The following is a 16968-nucleotide window of genomic DNA, read 5'->3' on the forward strand; positions in this document are numbered from 1 at the left end:
TGTATAAGAACCAGACGCGGCATGAGCAGGTCTCCCTGTTCTTCTTTGTCTGGGAACAGACGTCGGTCACCTTTGTCAGCATCCACACGCATAAGAACCAGACGCAGCAGGAGCAGGTCTCCCTGTTCTTCCGTGTCTGAGAACAGACGTCGGCCACATTTTTCAGCATCCACACGTAAACTAACCAGACACAGCAGGAGCAGATCTCCCTGTTCTTCCGTGTCTGAGAACAGACGTCGGCCACATTTGTCAGCATCCACATGTATAGGAACCAGACGCAGCAGAAGCAGGTCTCCCTGTTCTTCTGTGTCTGGGAACAGAAGTCGGTCACCTTTGTCAGCATCCACACGTATAAGAACCAGACGCAGCAGAAGCAGGTCTCCCTGTTCTTCCGTGTCTGGGAAGAGAAGTCGGGCACCTTTGTCAGCATCCACACGCATAAGAACCAGACGCAGCAGGAGCAGGTCTCCCTGTTCTTCCGTGTCTGAGAACAGACGTCGGCCACATTTGTCAGCATCCACATGTATAAGAACCAGACGCAGCAGGAGCAGGACTCCCTGTTCTTCTTTGTCTGAGAACAGACATCGGCCACATTTGTCAGCATCCACATGTATAAGAACCAGACGCAGCAGGAGCAGGTCTCCCTGTTCTTCTTTGTCTGAGAACAGACATCGGCCACATTTGTCAGCATCCACATGTATAAGAACCAGACGCGGCAGGAGCAGGTCTCCCTGTTCTTCTTTGTCTGGGAACAGACGTCGGTCACCTTTGTCAGCATCCACACGCATAAGAACCAGACGCAGCAGGAGCAGGTCTCCCTGTTCTTCCGTGTCTGAGAACAGACATCGGCCACATTTTTCAGCATCCACACGTATAAGAACCAGACGCAGCAGGAGCAGGTCTCCCTGTTCTTCTTTGTCTGAGAACAGACGTCGGCCACATTTGTCAGCATCCACACGTATAAGAACCAGACGCAGCAGGAGCAGGTCTCCCTGTTCTTCCGTGTCTGAGAACAGACGTCAGCCACGTTTGTCAGCATCCACACGTATATGAACCAGACGCAGCAGGAGCAGGTCTCCCTGTTCTTCCGTGTCTGAGAGCAGACGTCGGCCACATTTGTCAGCATCCACATGTATAAGAACCAGACGCAGCAGAAGCAGGTCTCCCTGTTCTTCTGTGTCTGGGAACAGAAGTCGGTCACCTTTGTCAGCATCCACACGTATAATAACCAGACGCAGCAGGAGCAGGTCTCCCTGTTCTTCCGTGTCTGAGAACAGACGTCAGCCACGTTTGTCAGCATCCACACGTATATGAATCAGACACAGCAGGAGCAGGTCTCCCTGTTCTTACTTGTCTGCGAATCTATCTTCTCCTACCAGAACAAGGTATAGCAGGTGCCAGTCTCCCCATTCCAACTTGCCCAGGAGCCAGTCTCGTACTAGAAGGTATAGCAGAAATCGGTCACCCAGTTCCTACCAATAATCCTCAGAACATTGGCATATGGACAAGAGGGTACCTGCACATAGTCGATCTCTGAGAGACCATAGAAGGGTGGGTGTGGGCGATGTGACATCTCGTCAGAAATCATCACTGATCCTTTGGATTAACAACATAGAGGAAACCATCTCTAGTACTGAGCGCCGTGCCGCCTTTACGCCTTTTGGGGAGATTGAGCACATTGAAATCAAAGAAGGCTTCAGAATAATGGGAAACAAGCATTTCTGCAGTATAATAGTCTTTCTATTGTAACTAGAGCGATTTGTCACATGGATGGAGCATTTCTTTTGGACCGCAAACTCCAGGTAGACTTTGCCTATCCCCAGCAGGCTACAAACTGTCTGTGAGTATACCGTCTCCCTTTTGCAGGTGTCACAGCGCAGTATTTAACAGATGATTTTCAACAATTTGGGCATGTACAAACATTGCTTCACGATTTGGGGAACAGCGCTGTGCTGGTGATTTACAAGGACACTGTTTCAGCTATAAAAGCTGTGCACATGAAGCCCATTGGTGGGAACCCTGTTGGGCTGAGATTTGCGAATCGCAGATTTCAGCTTGGTTTTTTGCCATTCCATGGAATCCTCGTGGCAAGACGTTGGTGTCTTTTTTATCGGATGTTGGGAGAAACGGACATAGGCTGCCTTAAAAGCTGATTGTGCGGAAGATCCTAACACAGGGACATTTTGGTTAAGGGATTATATCTGTCATGTTTTATACCTACATGTAGGGTGCAGAGAGCAGTTTTGAACCCGACAACTCGGCACAAATTTAGCAAATTGCATAAATGGATGTGCTCAATGTTGTTTAGGCATCTGGCAATTCTACAAGGACGGAAAACATATCTTTATATACTATTTGTTGAACAGTTTAATGTGGGGCTAGTAAGACTATCCTAACTAATACTGATCGATTTACTTTTTTTGTGGTTGGTCTGTAACTTTAGAGATGTTGTCTAGTGTGGCAGTTTTTTTTGTTTGTTTTGTAGTTTCTTTAAACTTCACCCGGAATGAATTATTGAAAGGTCATTGGAATAGCTAGATGTCTGTCCTGGACAGAAGTCATCCGGAGGCTAGACGTGTGCCTGGATTCAATTGCATCCTCTCATTTTGTAAGAAAAACCACTTGTCAGACATTACACCTTTATTTGCAACACTGCTCTTGTTTACCTGCAGTTTTTTAGTTGCTGTAGTTGCATATTATTAAGATCCTTTTCCAATACTACAAGCTTTTTTTCTAGGTCTTCATTGTGCTGGCTTAAAGGTGACATTTAGGAAACTAGTGTTATTGCTATGAATTAAAATAGGAGTGGGGTGGCATTAAGGTGGCAAATCCAAGTCCTTTGCTTGCTATCCCACCTACTCCTTTACATAGCAATGTGCATCCCACAAGTATCTCAAAAGACTATTTTGTGTGTGTATCTGTGATTGACGGCCAAGCTCTGAGCACCCTGAACCATAGCACCTTCTTTATTCTTTCCCTTAACATCCATGCGTTCAAACCCGCGCCTTCCTCTCTCAGCCACCATCCTGCACAGATTCTGTCAGTTGGGCCATAGAGTTGGAGGAGGTCAAATTGCCTGTTGGGGCACAAGCATGACCACAAACCTGGAAGTAAGCATCTCTAGCTGTAAACCTATGTGTACAATAGCGGATTGGGAGCCCACATGCCTTCTCATCGTTAAGGCAGAGGCTATTCAAAGCCATCCAGTTTTGGATAACAAAGTAAAATGGGAGAAAGTTAAAGAGTAGCAGGGTTTTCGTGAATAATGGTCAAGGACTTGGAAGATGTCCCAGATGACCATAAAGAGTCAGATAAAGTACCCCAGCACCATGTATAACCCCGGTTGCACCAGGGGCATGTAGCACCCCCACCACCACTCACCAATCACTTTATGAATGAAAAGTGCCCATTCCTCCAGATTTTCCTTCAGAATTGCATTGGTTAACCCGTCAGGGCCTGGAGCTTTCATTTGTTAAAGAAACCTTTGTTTTTGTTATTTGAATACATCCGCCCGAAGGCAAGAGACTTTCAGAAGAAACATGACTTGCTTATCAACAGTCCTGAGAACTGCCATTGGAACTGTCATCTCGTGCTGGAGAAGCCCGGGACTGTACTGTGTTCCAAGCTCCCATCTTACCCCATGTCCAAAACATGGGGAAGGAAGACCCAGGCAATGGCATCCTGACATATTATTTCAGAACACTTATTTCTTTTCAAAAGAAATATCCCACACCCCTTTTTTTATTAGTTGTGAGGCTTTGCAATAGGTTTCTTAGTATAGGCACTTTTTATTTTGACACAACGCCACTAGTAGTGTCTTATTTTTCATTTGATGGTTGACATTTGCTCCCATCTTAGAGTTACGTTTGGATTAGCCGTTTTTCCAACCTGTATGCCACATTTCATTGTTCAATAAACACCCCTGAACTGTGACCACTAGTGTCTGTCTTACTTATTGTCGCCATGAGTTCCTCACAACGGATTTACACCCTATTTACAAAAGCAGGCTTTCGGGACCAAGCCGCTGATCCTGGAGCAGATTTAGTGACAATCAGCGGTTTGGGCTGTAGGCATGAGCAAAATTAATTTTCCATTGCGTCTATGAGGAAATCCACAAATGTTGGGTCCCCCTATAACTTTGCCCGCCCAGGACAAAACCTCACCAAACTGCACAGAATCAATCAGAGGGGGCCATGTGCTTTTTTTCAAAGTCGGGTGAGGATTTGTCTGAGGGGGCAAAGTTATAAACTGCCCAAAAAGTGCTATTTCTATGAGTTGAGCAACTTAGCCATAAATACATGGCCGCTCACATCAACAAACAGAAGCCCACCCTGCTCAGACCTCCTGCCATGCCACTTTGTCCTCCTAACCTCTGACTTCTGTGAGTAACCTGAGGGTATTCTCCCAGGTAGACCTCGGGGGAGAGCTGACGCTCTCAGATTCCAACCCTGGGGGTGGACGAGCAAGGGAGGATCACATGGGTGAGGGGCCCTGGGTTTATATTCAGGGAAATATCCCAGGTGAGACACAGTATTATGCTGAGGAAGGAGAGGCGTATGAGATCTCAGAGGCTTTTATAGGCTACACTACACCTGCCTCACCTCCTCCCAGAAAATCTCTCCTACACAAACCCTCTAAAGAGACGATCCCCTAGGATCTCAAACCCCGTTAGGTTCAGAAACCGTCTCTCCCAAAACCCCTGTCACCCAGTTCACTTTTCCAATACTCCCAAGCATTCCTCTTCCTATCCTTTTGATTATTCTTTCCCGCAGACATTTTCCCCTCTGTTTGTTTCTCAATCCTAGCTATTCCTGTTTACCCCACAAATCCCATCAAACCCGTCCTTCTGATTATCATTTTCCGAAACACCAATCTACTGGGACAGAATGTTATCATTTCCACAATCCCCTTATGTTATGTTCTACACCCTGGTCATTTTCGTCCATTTCACACACCCTATCCATTCAGTTCTTCTCAATCAGCCAATCAACCCCCTCCTTACAATAGCCCTGTTTCCCCATCTTATCCCGTAGGACAATTTGATATGAACTCTGTTTTACGGGCTTGTAAAGAAGCTGTATACCTGACATGTCCCGACACGTAGGTCAGGCAATTCAATCTATTTCCTCTTCCCCACAGGGATAAAAGATAGCGCGAGAAAGCACAGGGCAAGTACAGCCGACAGCACGACAAGACCGCTACTAAGTTGCAGTTTAAACAAAGGAGAAAGGCGGCGGAAGTCGAGAGGGTGGCGAGGAGAGAAGTAACCTTTGCCTTTTCGTATCAGGCTGCGGAACCTTCGTCGAGGAAAGACTGCGAACAATATCATCACTGTCCTGCAACAGATGCGAGCGGTATACAGGGCAAACCTATGCCGATAAGGTGGAGCAGAGGAGACTCCCACGCCCGTGGTACCGGCCTTGACTCCAGAGAAGCCGAAAGCCAAGCGGTTCATCACAGCCGGTGAGTCGAGGGGAGAATCAATAAGCACCGGGCTGTGGTGAGTGAGAATTGCAAAGTGGCAAAGTTTGAATCAAGGCTAACAAACTTTGATGAACTGTAAAAAGTGTGATGGGGAGACCAGTTGCATAGGGAAAGCAGCACTACGTGTGTGTTAACTCGAGAGACTCTGGTCGAGCCCCATATTGAGAAACTACAGAAACCAGAAGGCTATAGGAAGGCCGCCAAAGGAAGCAACGCGGTCATACATGAGTGTCGAGCAAAAGCCCCGTACAGCCGACAGACTTTGATCCGCAAGTTGGCTGAAAGTAAGGGGAGTGAATCCCATCTGGTGAATGAAAGAAAGGGATGTGAATTCCTGTGAACATTTGAACCAAGGTGAAAATACGAACAAGGCAATAGTGAACCTGGCGGATGGATGCCAAAGGAGAGGGACGAAGTCTGAAGGTCCTGAGAAACAGAGTGGTGAAGTGAGCCCAAGAAAGGGATGTCCACTGAACTGTTTTGACAAAGACATTAATTTGAACAAAATAGAAAGCACAAAGAAGGGTCAGCCCAGAAGAGGGGGACCGAAGGTTGAACTTGACGCCCTATTTGAATGTTCGAATACAATTGAGAAGGGTCTGCCCAGAAGAGGTGGACCCAAGGGGGTGAAACCATCACCCTTGTTGAAAAGGATTATGGTTGAAAAGGGGTCAGCCCAGAAGACGGGGACCCGAGGGTGAAGCAATCACCCTATTCGAACTGGGGATTCTAAGTAAAAGGGTCAGCCCAGAAGAGGGGGACCCAAGGGTGAAGCCGTCACCCTTGTTGAACTTTGGAATACAGTTCAGAGGGGTCAGCCCAGAAGAGGGGGACCCAGGGGCGAATCTATATCACCCTAGCAAACCTTTTGTTAAAGGAACTTTCATTTGGTTAAAGGATCTTTTGTTTTGTTGTTTGAACACCTCAGGCCAGATACTTTCAGAGGAAACGAGACTTGACCATCGACTGTCATGAGAACTGTAAAGGCTGGTAGGGGGTGGTCTGTACTTCTGCTCTCTATATGGTAGAGGAGAGGCACAGAGGACCCCAGCCAAGATTCTCTATTCGGTAGCTATGGTCGAGCAATCAAGGCCTAGCTTCTCAGGAGGTGATGCAGGCTGGTTCTTAAGTACAGTGTAGTCCCCAAGCCCCCATAAAGGAATGTCCACACACTGTATTGCTTAGAACACAGTCTTTATATAATTAATATTCAAGGTTATGTACACTTATCATAATAACTCACTTTGTACTCAGGAAAATCAACAATGGCAAATATATACAATTCTAAAGTGGCACCACCCTTTGTATTAGATCTCCTTAAAGTGCATCAACAATACTGTAATAATGTCACACAGATCAGTAAAAGTTAAACCAGCAATAGAGAGAGAAGAGAAAGCAAGATGGTTGAAGCAATAGGCAGATTACTGGTCCCTACCACTGGACACAGTTCTGTGTGGAGATCCCCCCACCTGGGCAACCTGTAAAATAAGATATAGCACAAGCCCAGTCCATATATTGTTCTGCAAGTCTTAGTCCCTTCTACAATAGTTCTACAGCCCCAATGTACCTGGATTTGTAGGGTTCGTCGTCGAGGCGTCGACAGATCCTTCTTGAGTGACCCCCTTTCAGGCAGGAGTCACGGATCGTCGAGCAGCGACGAGAACTCGGCGTTCGGCGAATCGACGACCATTCTTGACTGCCCTCCCTTTAAGGCAGGAGTCACGGGTCGTCGAACGTCGTCAGTTAACAAGGTAGGACAGCGTCGATGAGGCGGCAGTTTCGATCCGAGCGGTGCTCGTCGACGACAGAGCGTTGGCATCCTGCAAGGAAGAGGCGTGCGGGGCACCTCAGTGACAATAGTTCTGGACCGCAAAGAGATGATGAAGAACTGTGGCCCAGCAAGGGCGTCGAGTCGCCGGCGTCTCTGTGGTCTTTCGGTGGCGGGAAACCCACTGGCGGATGCTCCTCGGCGTGTCGACGGTCAGGCCTTCTCCAGCAGGATAAAGCGGGCGACGATGCAGACGAGAGCATCCGTTGATCAAATGAAAGTTCTTAGGCAAACGGGAGCACGGTGGCTCCGGTCGGCGACGGCGGTCGGCGACGGTGGCGGACAACAGTCCGGGCGCTTCTCCTTGGAGTTCCGCAACAATCCCTGTATCGGGTCGGCAGCCTGTCGAAGGTCTGTCTACCAGGGAGCGTTGGCAAAGATCAGCTGTGTACGATGGTCCCTCGTAGCTCGGGAAGAGGGCGCCTTACCAGGTCCTCTCTGGGTCAGTCCTTGAAGGCACAGCAGCTTTCAGATTGCGAAGTAGAGCAGCAGCAAGACTTCTCTTCCAGCAGGGCTTCAAGATCAAGCTTCAGTTATTCCAGTTACTCGTCGTAGTGGACTTCAGCTTTTGAACACGATTCCTAGCAGTGAGAGGTCCCCAGTAATACTGTTGATCTCCCATTCATTCCACTGGGTCACACTCAAGCATCCAATCACGACTACGGGCCTTCATGCAGTCAGTCAGCCAATCAGGCACACAGTGCATTCAGGCCATCCTCCTCCCTCTCAGATACTCACAACAAGTTATGTGTATTGGGACAAGTACCGAGCCATTCAACACTACACACTGCATTCAGGCCAGTTTCGGGCAGGGCTGTCTCAGTCTTTGTCTCTCATGCCAGAAACCAGACAACCACAACAAGAAGTGCATATTGGTCACACACTCCATTCACCCAGGTCCCACCCACAGGAGGTACCCACAATATACAGTCACTGGGAAGGCTCCAGCTAGTCTGGCCGGGCCTTCACAACAACACCATATATGGAACTTCCACCCAACAGCCAGTCAGGGGGAAGGGACAGAGTCAGGGCTTCCCAGGACTTTGGGAAAACAAGGGAACAGGCAATAGAAAGCAAGAGGCCACAGGGGCCATCTTGGTTCCTATCAGAAATCAACTGATTCCAATGGCAGGGCCTGGGTATCCCAAAATGAGGACACACAGAGCACCTGTCAAATTCAGCATGGAGCTGCCACCAGCCCATACCCTGCTCTGCGGGCCACCCACAGGTGCCCAAAAAAACATACACTAGGGGCACAGGGTTGTACCCCCCACCCATGGGTGCCATAAGGGTATCCCATGGGTCTATTCACCAAACCAAAAGAGAGAGCTGCACCGCCAGGAGTCCCACATGAACTCCTGCGCGGAAAACACAACAGAACACACGATAAAAAGCAGTAAAGGACAAGGATACGGAGGCCCTGTCTCTCCGATGCATTTCCAGCATCACAGTCGCCCCCCCCCCCAGACTGAGGTGGAGGGTGCCTAATCTCCCACGGGATAGACACCCTCATCCAGACGGTCAACATACCTTTTGGAAAGGCCATCTGCATCATCGTGACTCTTCCCTGGTCTGTGCTCTATGGTGAAGTCTAGCCCTTGCAGGCTAATGGACCACCTGAGCAGTTTCGGGTTTTCACCCTTCATCTGCATAAGCCACTTCAGGGGCTTATGATCTGTTTGGACCTTGAAGGTAGACCCCGTAAAGTAGGGCCTAAAACGCCTAAGGCTCCAAACTATTCTGAAACACTCCTTCTCAACAGTTGCCCACCTAAGTTCTCTACCCTTGAGTTGTCTACTGATGAAGATGATAGGATGTTCCCTCCGATTGTCATCTAACTGGGACAAGACAGCTCCACTTCCGGTGTCGCAGGCATCCGTCTGGACGATAAAGGGTCAGCTGTAGTCGGGCGCACACAACACAGGTGCCCTACATAGACTTTCTTTCAAGCCATCAAAGGCCCTCTGACAGTCTTCAGTCCAATTAACCTTCCTAGGCTGTTTGGGTGAAGTCAGAGCTGTCAGGGGTGCAGCTATGGTTCCATAGTCTGCCATGAAATTGCGATAATACCCAGTGGGGCCCAAAAAGGCTCTCACCTGGGTTTGAGTAGTGGGAGTCTCCCAGTCATGTACATCCTGTACCTTACTGGGGAGAGGTTGGATTTGACCCCCTCCTACCTCATGACCAAGATAGGTTACTTTCCTCTGAGCTATCTGGCACTTGGTGGCCTTGATAGTGAGGTTAGCCCTTTTCAAGGCCTGCAACACCTTATCCAGATGTGTCAAATGCTCTTCCCAGGTGGAACTGTAGACGGCAATGTCGTCTAAGTAAGCCACAGTAAAGGCTTCTAGCCCACTGAGTGCATGGTTGACCAATCTCTGGAAGGTGGCAGGGGCATTCTTCAACCCAAAAGGCATGACCCTAAACTGGTAGAGTCCCTCTGGTGTTGAGAACGCCGTCTTTTCCTTGGCATGGTCCGTCAGAGCTATTTGCCAATAGCCTGAGGTAAGGTCAAAGGTGCTCACAAATTTGGCAGCACCTATGGTGTCCACGAGCTCATCAGCCCTGGGCAATGAGTGCGCGTCAGTCTTGGTGACGGCATTGACTCCTCGGTAGTCCACACAGAACCTCCAATCTTTGGTACCGGCCTGGGAAATTGCCTTGGGGACAAGGACCACTGGACTGGACCAGGGACTGGTTGAGGGTTCAATAACACCCAGATCCAACATCTTGGCGACCTCAGCCTGGATGTGGTTCTTGACGGTATCTGACATATGGTAGCACCTGCTTTTGACAGACACACTCTGACCAGTGTCAATTTCATGCCTACACCACGGTGTAAGGCCTGGCGTCAGTGAAAACAGAGAGGCATACTGCTGAAGCAAAGCCCTGCAGGCCCTCTGTTGCTCTGTTGTCAAATCCGGAGAGAGGTGTACTCCCTCCACTGAGCCATCCTGAGGGTTGCTATTCAGCAAATCAGGAAGGGGCTCACTCTCATCCTCTTCTTGCCCTGAAGCTAGCAAGAGACATGAGACTTCTGCTCGCCTGTGGAAAGGCTTGAGCCTGTTGACATGGAATACCTGAGGGGCTACCCCAGAGGCTCCCATGTCAACCAGATAATTGACTTCGCCCATCTTGGAGATGATCCTGAAGGGTCCAGTCCACTCGTCTGCCAAAGCTCTAGGCTTGGTAGGCTCCATCGCAAGGATTTCCTGTCCCGGAGTCCAATCCACTTGCGAGGCTTTAAGGTCATGCCAGTACTTATTCAATTCCTGGCTGGCCTTGAGATTCGCTGTTGCTTGACCCATCATCTGTGTCATCCTCCGTCTGAGGCCCAACACATAGTCCCCCACTTGCTTGGCGGGATCTGGAGGGGTGGCTTCCAAGCCTTCTCTGATCAAGGAGAGGGGCCCCCTCACGGGATGTCCAAAGAGTAACTCAAAGGGGCTGAAACCAACACCCTCTTGAGGTACTTCTCTGTAAGCAAACAGCAGGCATGGCAGGAGGAGATCCCAGTTCCTCCTTAGGGGCTCTTCCAAAGCACCTAGCATGCCCTTGAGAGTTTTGTTAAATCTCTCAACCAGACCATTGGTCTGGGGGTGGTAAGAGGTGGAGAACTTATAGGTTACCCCGCACTCTTTCCACATGGTTTTCATGTAACTAGACATGAAGTTGGATCCTCTGTCAGAGACAACCTTCTTAGGGAATCCAACACGGGTGAAAATGCCCAGTAGAGCCCTGACAACCACCTTGGCAGTAACAGTCCAAAGGGGTATAGCCTCAGGGTACCTGGTGGCATGATCTACCAAGACCAGGATGAACCGATGTCCACCTGAAGTGGGAGGGTCAAGGGGACTGACAATGTCGATGCCCACCCTCTCAAATGGTGTGCCAACCACTGGCAATGGCTGCAGTGGGGCAATGACACTGCCTCCAGTCTTGCCAGACAACTGACAAGTTGGGCAGGTCCTGCAGTGGGACTCCACTTCTACTCCCCTCCGTGGCCAATAGAAATGGGCAGAGAGCCTCTGCTTAGTCTTCTTGGTCCCAAGATGACCAGCTAAGGGCACCTCATGCGCCAACTGCAGCAGGAAGGGCCTGTAAACCTGGGGTACCACCAACCTCTTGAGGGCACCAGGTTCAGGTTTAGTGGGCTCACTAACAAGGAGCTCACCCTCCCAATAAATCCGGAATGTCCTAGGCACTTCTCCTTGTGCCTGGGACAGGGCCTGTTTCCTCAGACCCTCGAGAGAGTGGCACTCTCTCTGTCCCTTACAGAAGTCTGCCCGGGAGGGTCCCCCTTCAGCTAACAAGCATTGAAGGTCGGGATGATCCTCCGGGTTGAGAACCTCTCCCACAGGAGAGTCTTCTGTCTCTTCTCCCTCAGGAGTAGAGTTTGGTCTTTCCACTGGACCCAGCCCGTCCGGAGCATGGATCCCAATGGGTGCTGTAAGAACAGCAGGAAGAGAAGGAGCTCCCTCCACAGAGGTGGCCTTCTTGGTCTTCCTTCTTCTTGCCTTAGGCCGCGCCTTTGGCTCGGGTACCTGACTCACAGCCAGACCCTGTGTCACCTGTGACCTAGTGACTGCAGCAGCAGTCATGGGAAGACCATCCGAGATCAACCCCAACTCTACTAGATCATTACCTAACAGAATGTTAGCAGGGACATTGTCCTGAACCAGGACAGGAAGCTTTGCTGTCTTGTCTCCAACCATGAGTGTGACTAAGGCTACAGGCGATAATTTGGGAGGCCCACCAGCTAACCTGGTGGTTCTCAGAGGAGCACCTACATAGTCCTCTGGCTTGAGCAGGGTCCTGTCCACCACTGTCATGCTTGCCCCAGTGTCTCTCAAACCAGTAGAAGGCTGGCCATTCAAGAGGACACTTCTCAAAAACCTACGGGTGTTCTGTGGGATAGTCGCCAGTACTTCTGCGTACTGGTCCCAGGCCCCAAGAGACACTAAGGAAATCTCTACAGGAACACCAAAGGTGATTCCTGTAGAGGAGGGGAGGACAGTGGCCTCCACCTCAGACATTGGGTAAGGTTAGGTCAGGCTGACAGCCTGTACTCCAAGTGCCTTACCTTTACACTTGGAGTCACCCCTTTTGTGATCCAGAGCCCCACAATCCCAACAAGTGCCAGGAGTGCGGGGTACGGTACTGGTATCACTGGGAGCCTGCTTTGCAGCAGGTGGACCACTACTCTTATTCCCACCCACAGGTGACTTATCCCCACTAGATTTTTGGGTCTTAGGAGAGGAAGGTTTTGGTTTTCCCGACTGTGATTGCTTTTGGGACTCCTCAGCTTTCTGAGAGGCCCCCTTTTCTTTGTCCTTGTCCTTCCCACTGGAGTCCTTAGGGGACACCCGGTGGGAGACCCACTTGTCAGCCAACCTAGCCAGCTTAAAGGGATCCAAACTGTTCTGGTCAGCAACATACTGATGCTCAAAAAACAAGAGGTGAGACAATTCAACAAAAGTTTTAACCTTGTACCCATCAATCCACCCCATCATGTTCATGTGCGCAGCACTCACCCAGTCAACCCAAGACACATTCTCTCTTTTCTTAAAATCCCTGAACCTCTTAAGGTATTGAGTAGGTGTCTTGCCAAACTTGGCAATTAAAGCAGACTTCATACACTCATACTGACCCCTTTCTTCCACACTCAGCTTCAGAATACAGTCATATCCTGTTTGAGGCACTCTGCTTAACAAACACTTAGCCCAATCTCTTTTGTCACCATCATGAATTGCACAAGCCATTTCAAACGCTTCAATCCATTGGAGGATATCTGAACCCTCCACAAACACACCAACCAAATCTTTCATAAACTTGGTGGCTGGGGACCTAACACTCTCACTGGGTTTCGCTGAAGTCTCCACTCTAGCTTTCTCTAGCTGGATTCTCTGACATTCAGTGTCTTTGTCTTTGAGTTCAAGATCCCTATTCTTGAGTTCCACTTGCTGTGCCAGCTCCTCTTTCTTAAGTTCAGCATCTATTTCCAACTTGCGGTATTCAAAGACTCAAGCTCTATGGAATTGCTGGGGTTTGGAACAGAGGCAGCAGGAATGGTGGCATTCCCAGAAATAGATTCAGCAGAAACCCCAGGGGCAGAGTCCTCATTGGTTGCATTTCCCCCCCCTCATCAAGAGTTTCACCATCAGTCTGGTAGTCCACCAGGGCAGCTATCAGCTCAACCCTAGACTTATCCACAAAGTCTAACTCCCTGGCTTCACAAGCACTCTGGAGAGCCTCTAAGCTCATCCTAGTCAATTTACCATTTGCAATAGATTCCATTGTATGTAATGCAGTTATTTTGTACCCAACTAAACCTTAATTTAATAAAGTGCAGATATTTTGTAAGTGGCACGGTTACACACTGATTCTTAAAACCATAAGCATCCCACCGCTGCCACCAGTGTAAAGACTGGTAGGGGGTGGTCTGTACTTCTGCTCTCTATATGGTAGAGGAGAGGCACAGAGGACCCCAGCCAAGATTCTCTATTCAGTAGCTATGGTCGAGCAATCAAGGCCTAGCTTCTCAGGAGGTAATGCAGGCTGGTTCTTAAGTACAGTGTAGTCCCCAAGCCCCCACAAAGGAATGTCCACACACTGTATTGGTTAGAACACAGTCTTTATATAATTAATATTCAAGGTTATGTACACTTATCATAATAACTCACTTTGTATTCAGGAAAATCAACAATGGCAAATATATACAATTCTAAAGTGGTACCACCCTTTGTATTAGATCTCCTTAAAGTGCATCAACAATACTGTAATAATGTCACACAGATCAGTAAAAGTGAAACCAGCAAAAGAGAAAGAAGAGAAAGCAAGATGGTTGAAGCAATAGGCAGATTACTGGTCCCTACCACTGGACACAGTTCTGTGTGGAGATCCCCCCACCTGGGCAACCTGTAAAATAAGATATAGCACAAGCCCAGTCCATATATTGTTCTGCAAGTCTTAGTCCCTTCTACAATAGTTCTACAGCCCCAATGTACCTGGATTTGTAGGGTTCGTCGATGAGGCGGCAGCTTCGATCCGAGCGGTGCTCGTCGATGACAGAGCGTTGGCGTCCTGCAAGGAAGAGGTGTGCGGGGCACCTCCGTGACAATAGTTCTGGACCGCAAAGAGATGATGAAGAACTGTGGCCCAGCAAGGGCGTCGAGTCGTCAGCGTCTCTGTGGTCTTTAGGTGGCGGGAAACCCACCGGCGGATGCTCCTTGGCGCGTCGATGGTCGGGCCTTCTCCAGCAGGATAAAGCGGGCGACGATGCAGACGAGAGCATCCGTTGATCAAATGAAAGTTCTTAGGCAAACGGGAGCACGGTGGCTCCGGTCAGCGACGGCGGTCATCGACGTTGGCGGACAACAGTCCGGGCGCCTCTCCTTGGAGTTCCGCAGCAATCCCGGTATCGGATCGGCAGCCTGTCGAAGGTCTGTCTACCAGGGAGCGTTGACAAAGATCAGCTGTGTACGATGGTCCCTCGTAGCTTGGGAAGAGGGCGCCTTACCAGGTCCTCTCTCGGTCAGTCCTTGAAGGCACAGCAGCTTTCAGATTGCGAAGTAGAGCAGCAGCAAGACTTCTCTTCCAGCGGGGCTTCAAGATCAAGCTTCAGTTATTCCAGTTACTCGTCGTAGTGGACTTCAGCTTCTGAACACGATTCCTAGCAGTGAGAGGTCCCCAGTTATACTGTTGATCTCCCATTCTTTCCGCTGGGTCACACTCAAGCATCCAATCACGACTACGGGCATTCATGCAGTCAGTCAGCCAATCAGGCACACAGTGCATTCAGGCCATCCTCCTCCCTCTCAGACACTCACAACAAGTTATGTGTATTGGGACAAGTACAGAGCCATTCAACACTACACACTGCATTCAGGCCAGTTTCGGGCAGGGCTGTCTCAGTCTTTGTCTCTCATGCCAGAAACCAGACAACCACAACAAGAAGTGCATATTGGTCACACACTCCATTCACCCAGGTCCCACCCACAGGAGGTACCCACAACATACAGTCACTGGGAAGGCTCCAGGTAGTCTGGCCGGGCCTTCACAACAACACCATATATGGAACTTCCACCCAACAGCCAGTCAGGGGGAAGGGACAGAGTCAGGGCTTCCCAGGACTTTGGGAAAACAAGGGAACAGGCAATAGAAAGCAAGAGGCCACAGGGGCCATCTTGGTTCCTATCAGGAATCAACTGATTCCAATGGCAGGGCCTGGTTATCCCAAAATGGAGGACACCCAGAGCACCTGTCAAATTCAGCATGGAGCTGCCACCAGCCCATACCCTGCTCTGCGGGCCACCCACAGGTGCCTAAAAAAACATACACTAGGGGCACAGGGTTGTACCCCCCAGCCATGGGTGCCATTAGGGTATCCCATGGGTCTATTCACCAAATCAAAAGAGAGAGCTGCACCGCCAGGAGTCCCACATGAACTCCTGCGCGGAAAACAGGACAGAACACATGATAAAAAGCCGTAAAGGACAAGGATACGGAGGCCCTGTCCCTCCGATGCATTTCCAGCATCACAAGAACTGCCTTTGGAACTGTTGTCTCATGCTGGAGAAGCCTGAGACCGTACTGTGCTCAAAGCTCCCATCTTACCCGTGTCTAAAACGTGCGGAAGGGAGATCCAACCTGCACCATCCTGACTTATCATTTGAGAACACTTTTTTCTTTCTTGAAACCTAACCCCACTCCTTTTTGTATTTAGAGTAAGGAGCTGACAATAGGTTTCTTAGTATAGTCCCTTTTTATTTGACTTTACGCCACTAGGACTGCCTTATTTTCATTTGATGGTCGATATTTGTCCCCATCTTAGAGTTAGACTTAGAGCGGGCGTTTTTCCAACCCGCATACCAATTTCATTGTTCAAAATAAACTCCCGTGAACCGTGATCATTTGTGTCTGTCTTACTGTTGTCACTGTGAGTTTCTCACATATGGTGTCTGAAGTGGGATACGGCTCAATTGAAACAAATTGGGGACCTTCCCACAATGGAGACCCAAGTTTAAAAGGAGAATTTCAGGCACTATCCTCAGAAAATGTTGAACCAAGAACCAAACCCCAGCCAACTCCCTTTCTCCTTAATGGTGAGAAATCAACAGAGAGAATGACATCTCCCTCCCAACCCTTATAACAGAGAATGGGAGTCCAATTCCTCCACGTGACCTCTCGGGCTATTTTCCTCGACCGGAAGATGATAGAGGGAAATTGTTATTACCTCTGATGTCCCTACAAATATCACATCCCAAAAGAAAGACAAAATTGTAATCTCTCTGGGTTTACAGATGGCACATTCTACTACCTCGGCCATCTATGTGGTGCCCCACAAGAAAATAGGTGTCGAGATATTCCCTGTTTTATCTTGTGGAGATGAGATGACATTTTTTATTCTAAATTCTTCTCATACTGCTAGAAATATTCATCGATGGGAAATACTGGGGACCCTTATATATGAACATGTATGCAAAGCTACCGTTAAACAAACCCCAAATGGCCTTGATAAACCTCTGATAGAGCATCCCTTCCTCCTGCCTGAACGCCCCGATCCCGTAACAGTGGGATTAGAAAACCTAATGGACCACCCCTTTCTTTGGAAGCTGAAGTACAAAAATCCATTGATCGAGAAGTTACTCGCAAAT

At 49.1% G+C, this 16968-nt stretch overlaps 1 protein-coding gene across 1 annotated transcript in view; it reads left to right on the forward strand.

Moving 5' to 3' along the window:
* Window positions 1-1130: 1130 nt before the first annotated feature.
* Window positions 1131-16968, forward strand: part of LOC138450781 (MAGE-like protein 2) — a 34889-nt gene continuing 19051 nt past the window's right edge. Inside the window, exon 1 of the mRNA XM_069604864.1 lies at window positions 1131-1247. Coding sequence (XP_069460965.1) covers window positions 1131-1247 — 117 coding nt within the window. The remainder of the gene's footprint in view (window positions 1248-16968) is intronic.

The sequence above is a fragment of the Ambystoma mexicanum genome, chromosome 1p, assembly GCF_040938575.1.
Source record: "Ambystoma mexicanum isolate Mex_15411 chromosome 1p, UKY_AmexF1_1, whole genome shotgun sequence".
Lineage (NCBI taxonomy): Eukaryota > Metazoa > Chordata > Amphibia > Caudata > Ambystomatidae > Ambystoma > Ambystoma mexicanum.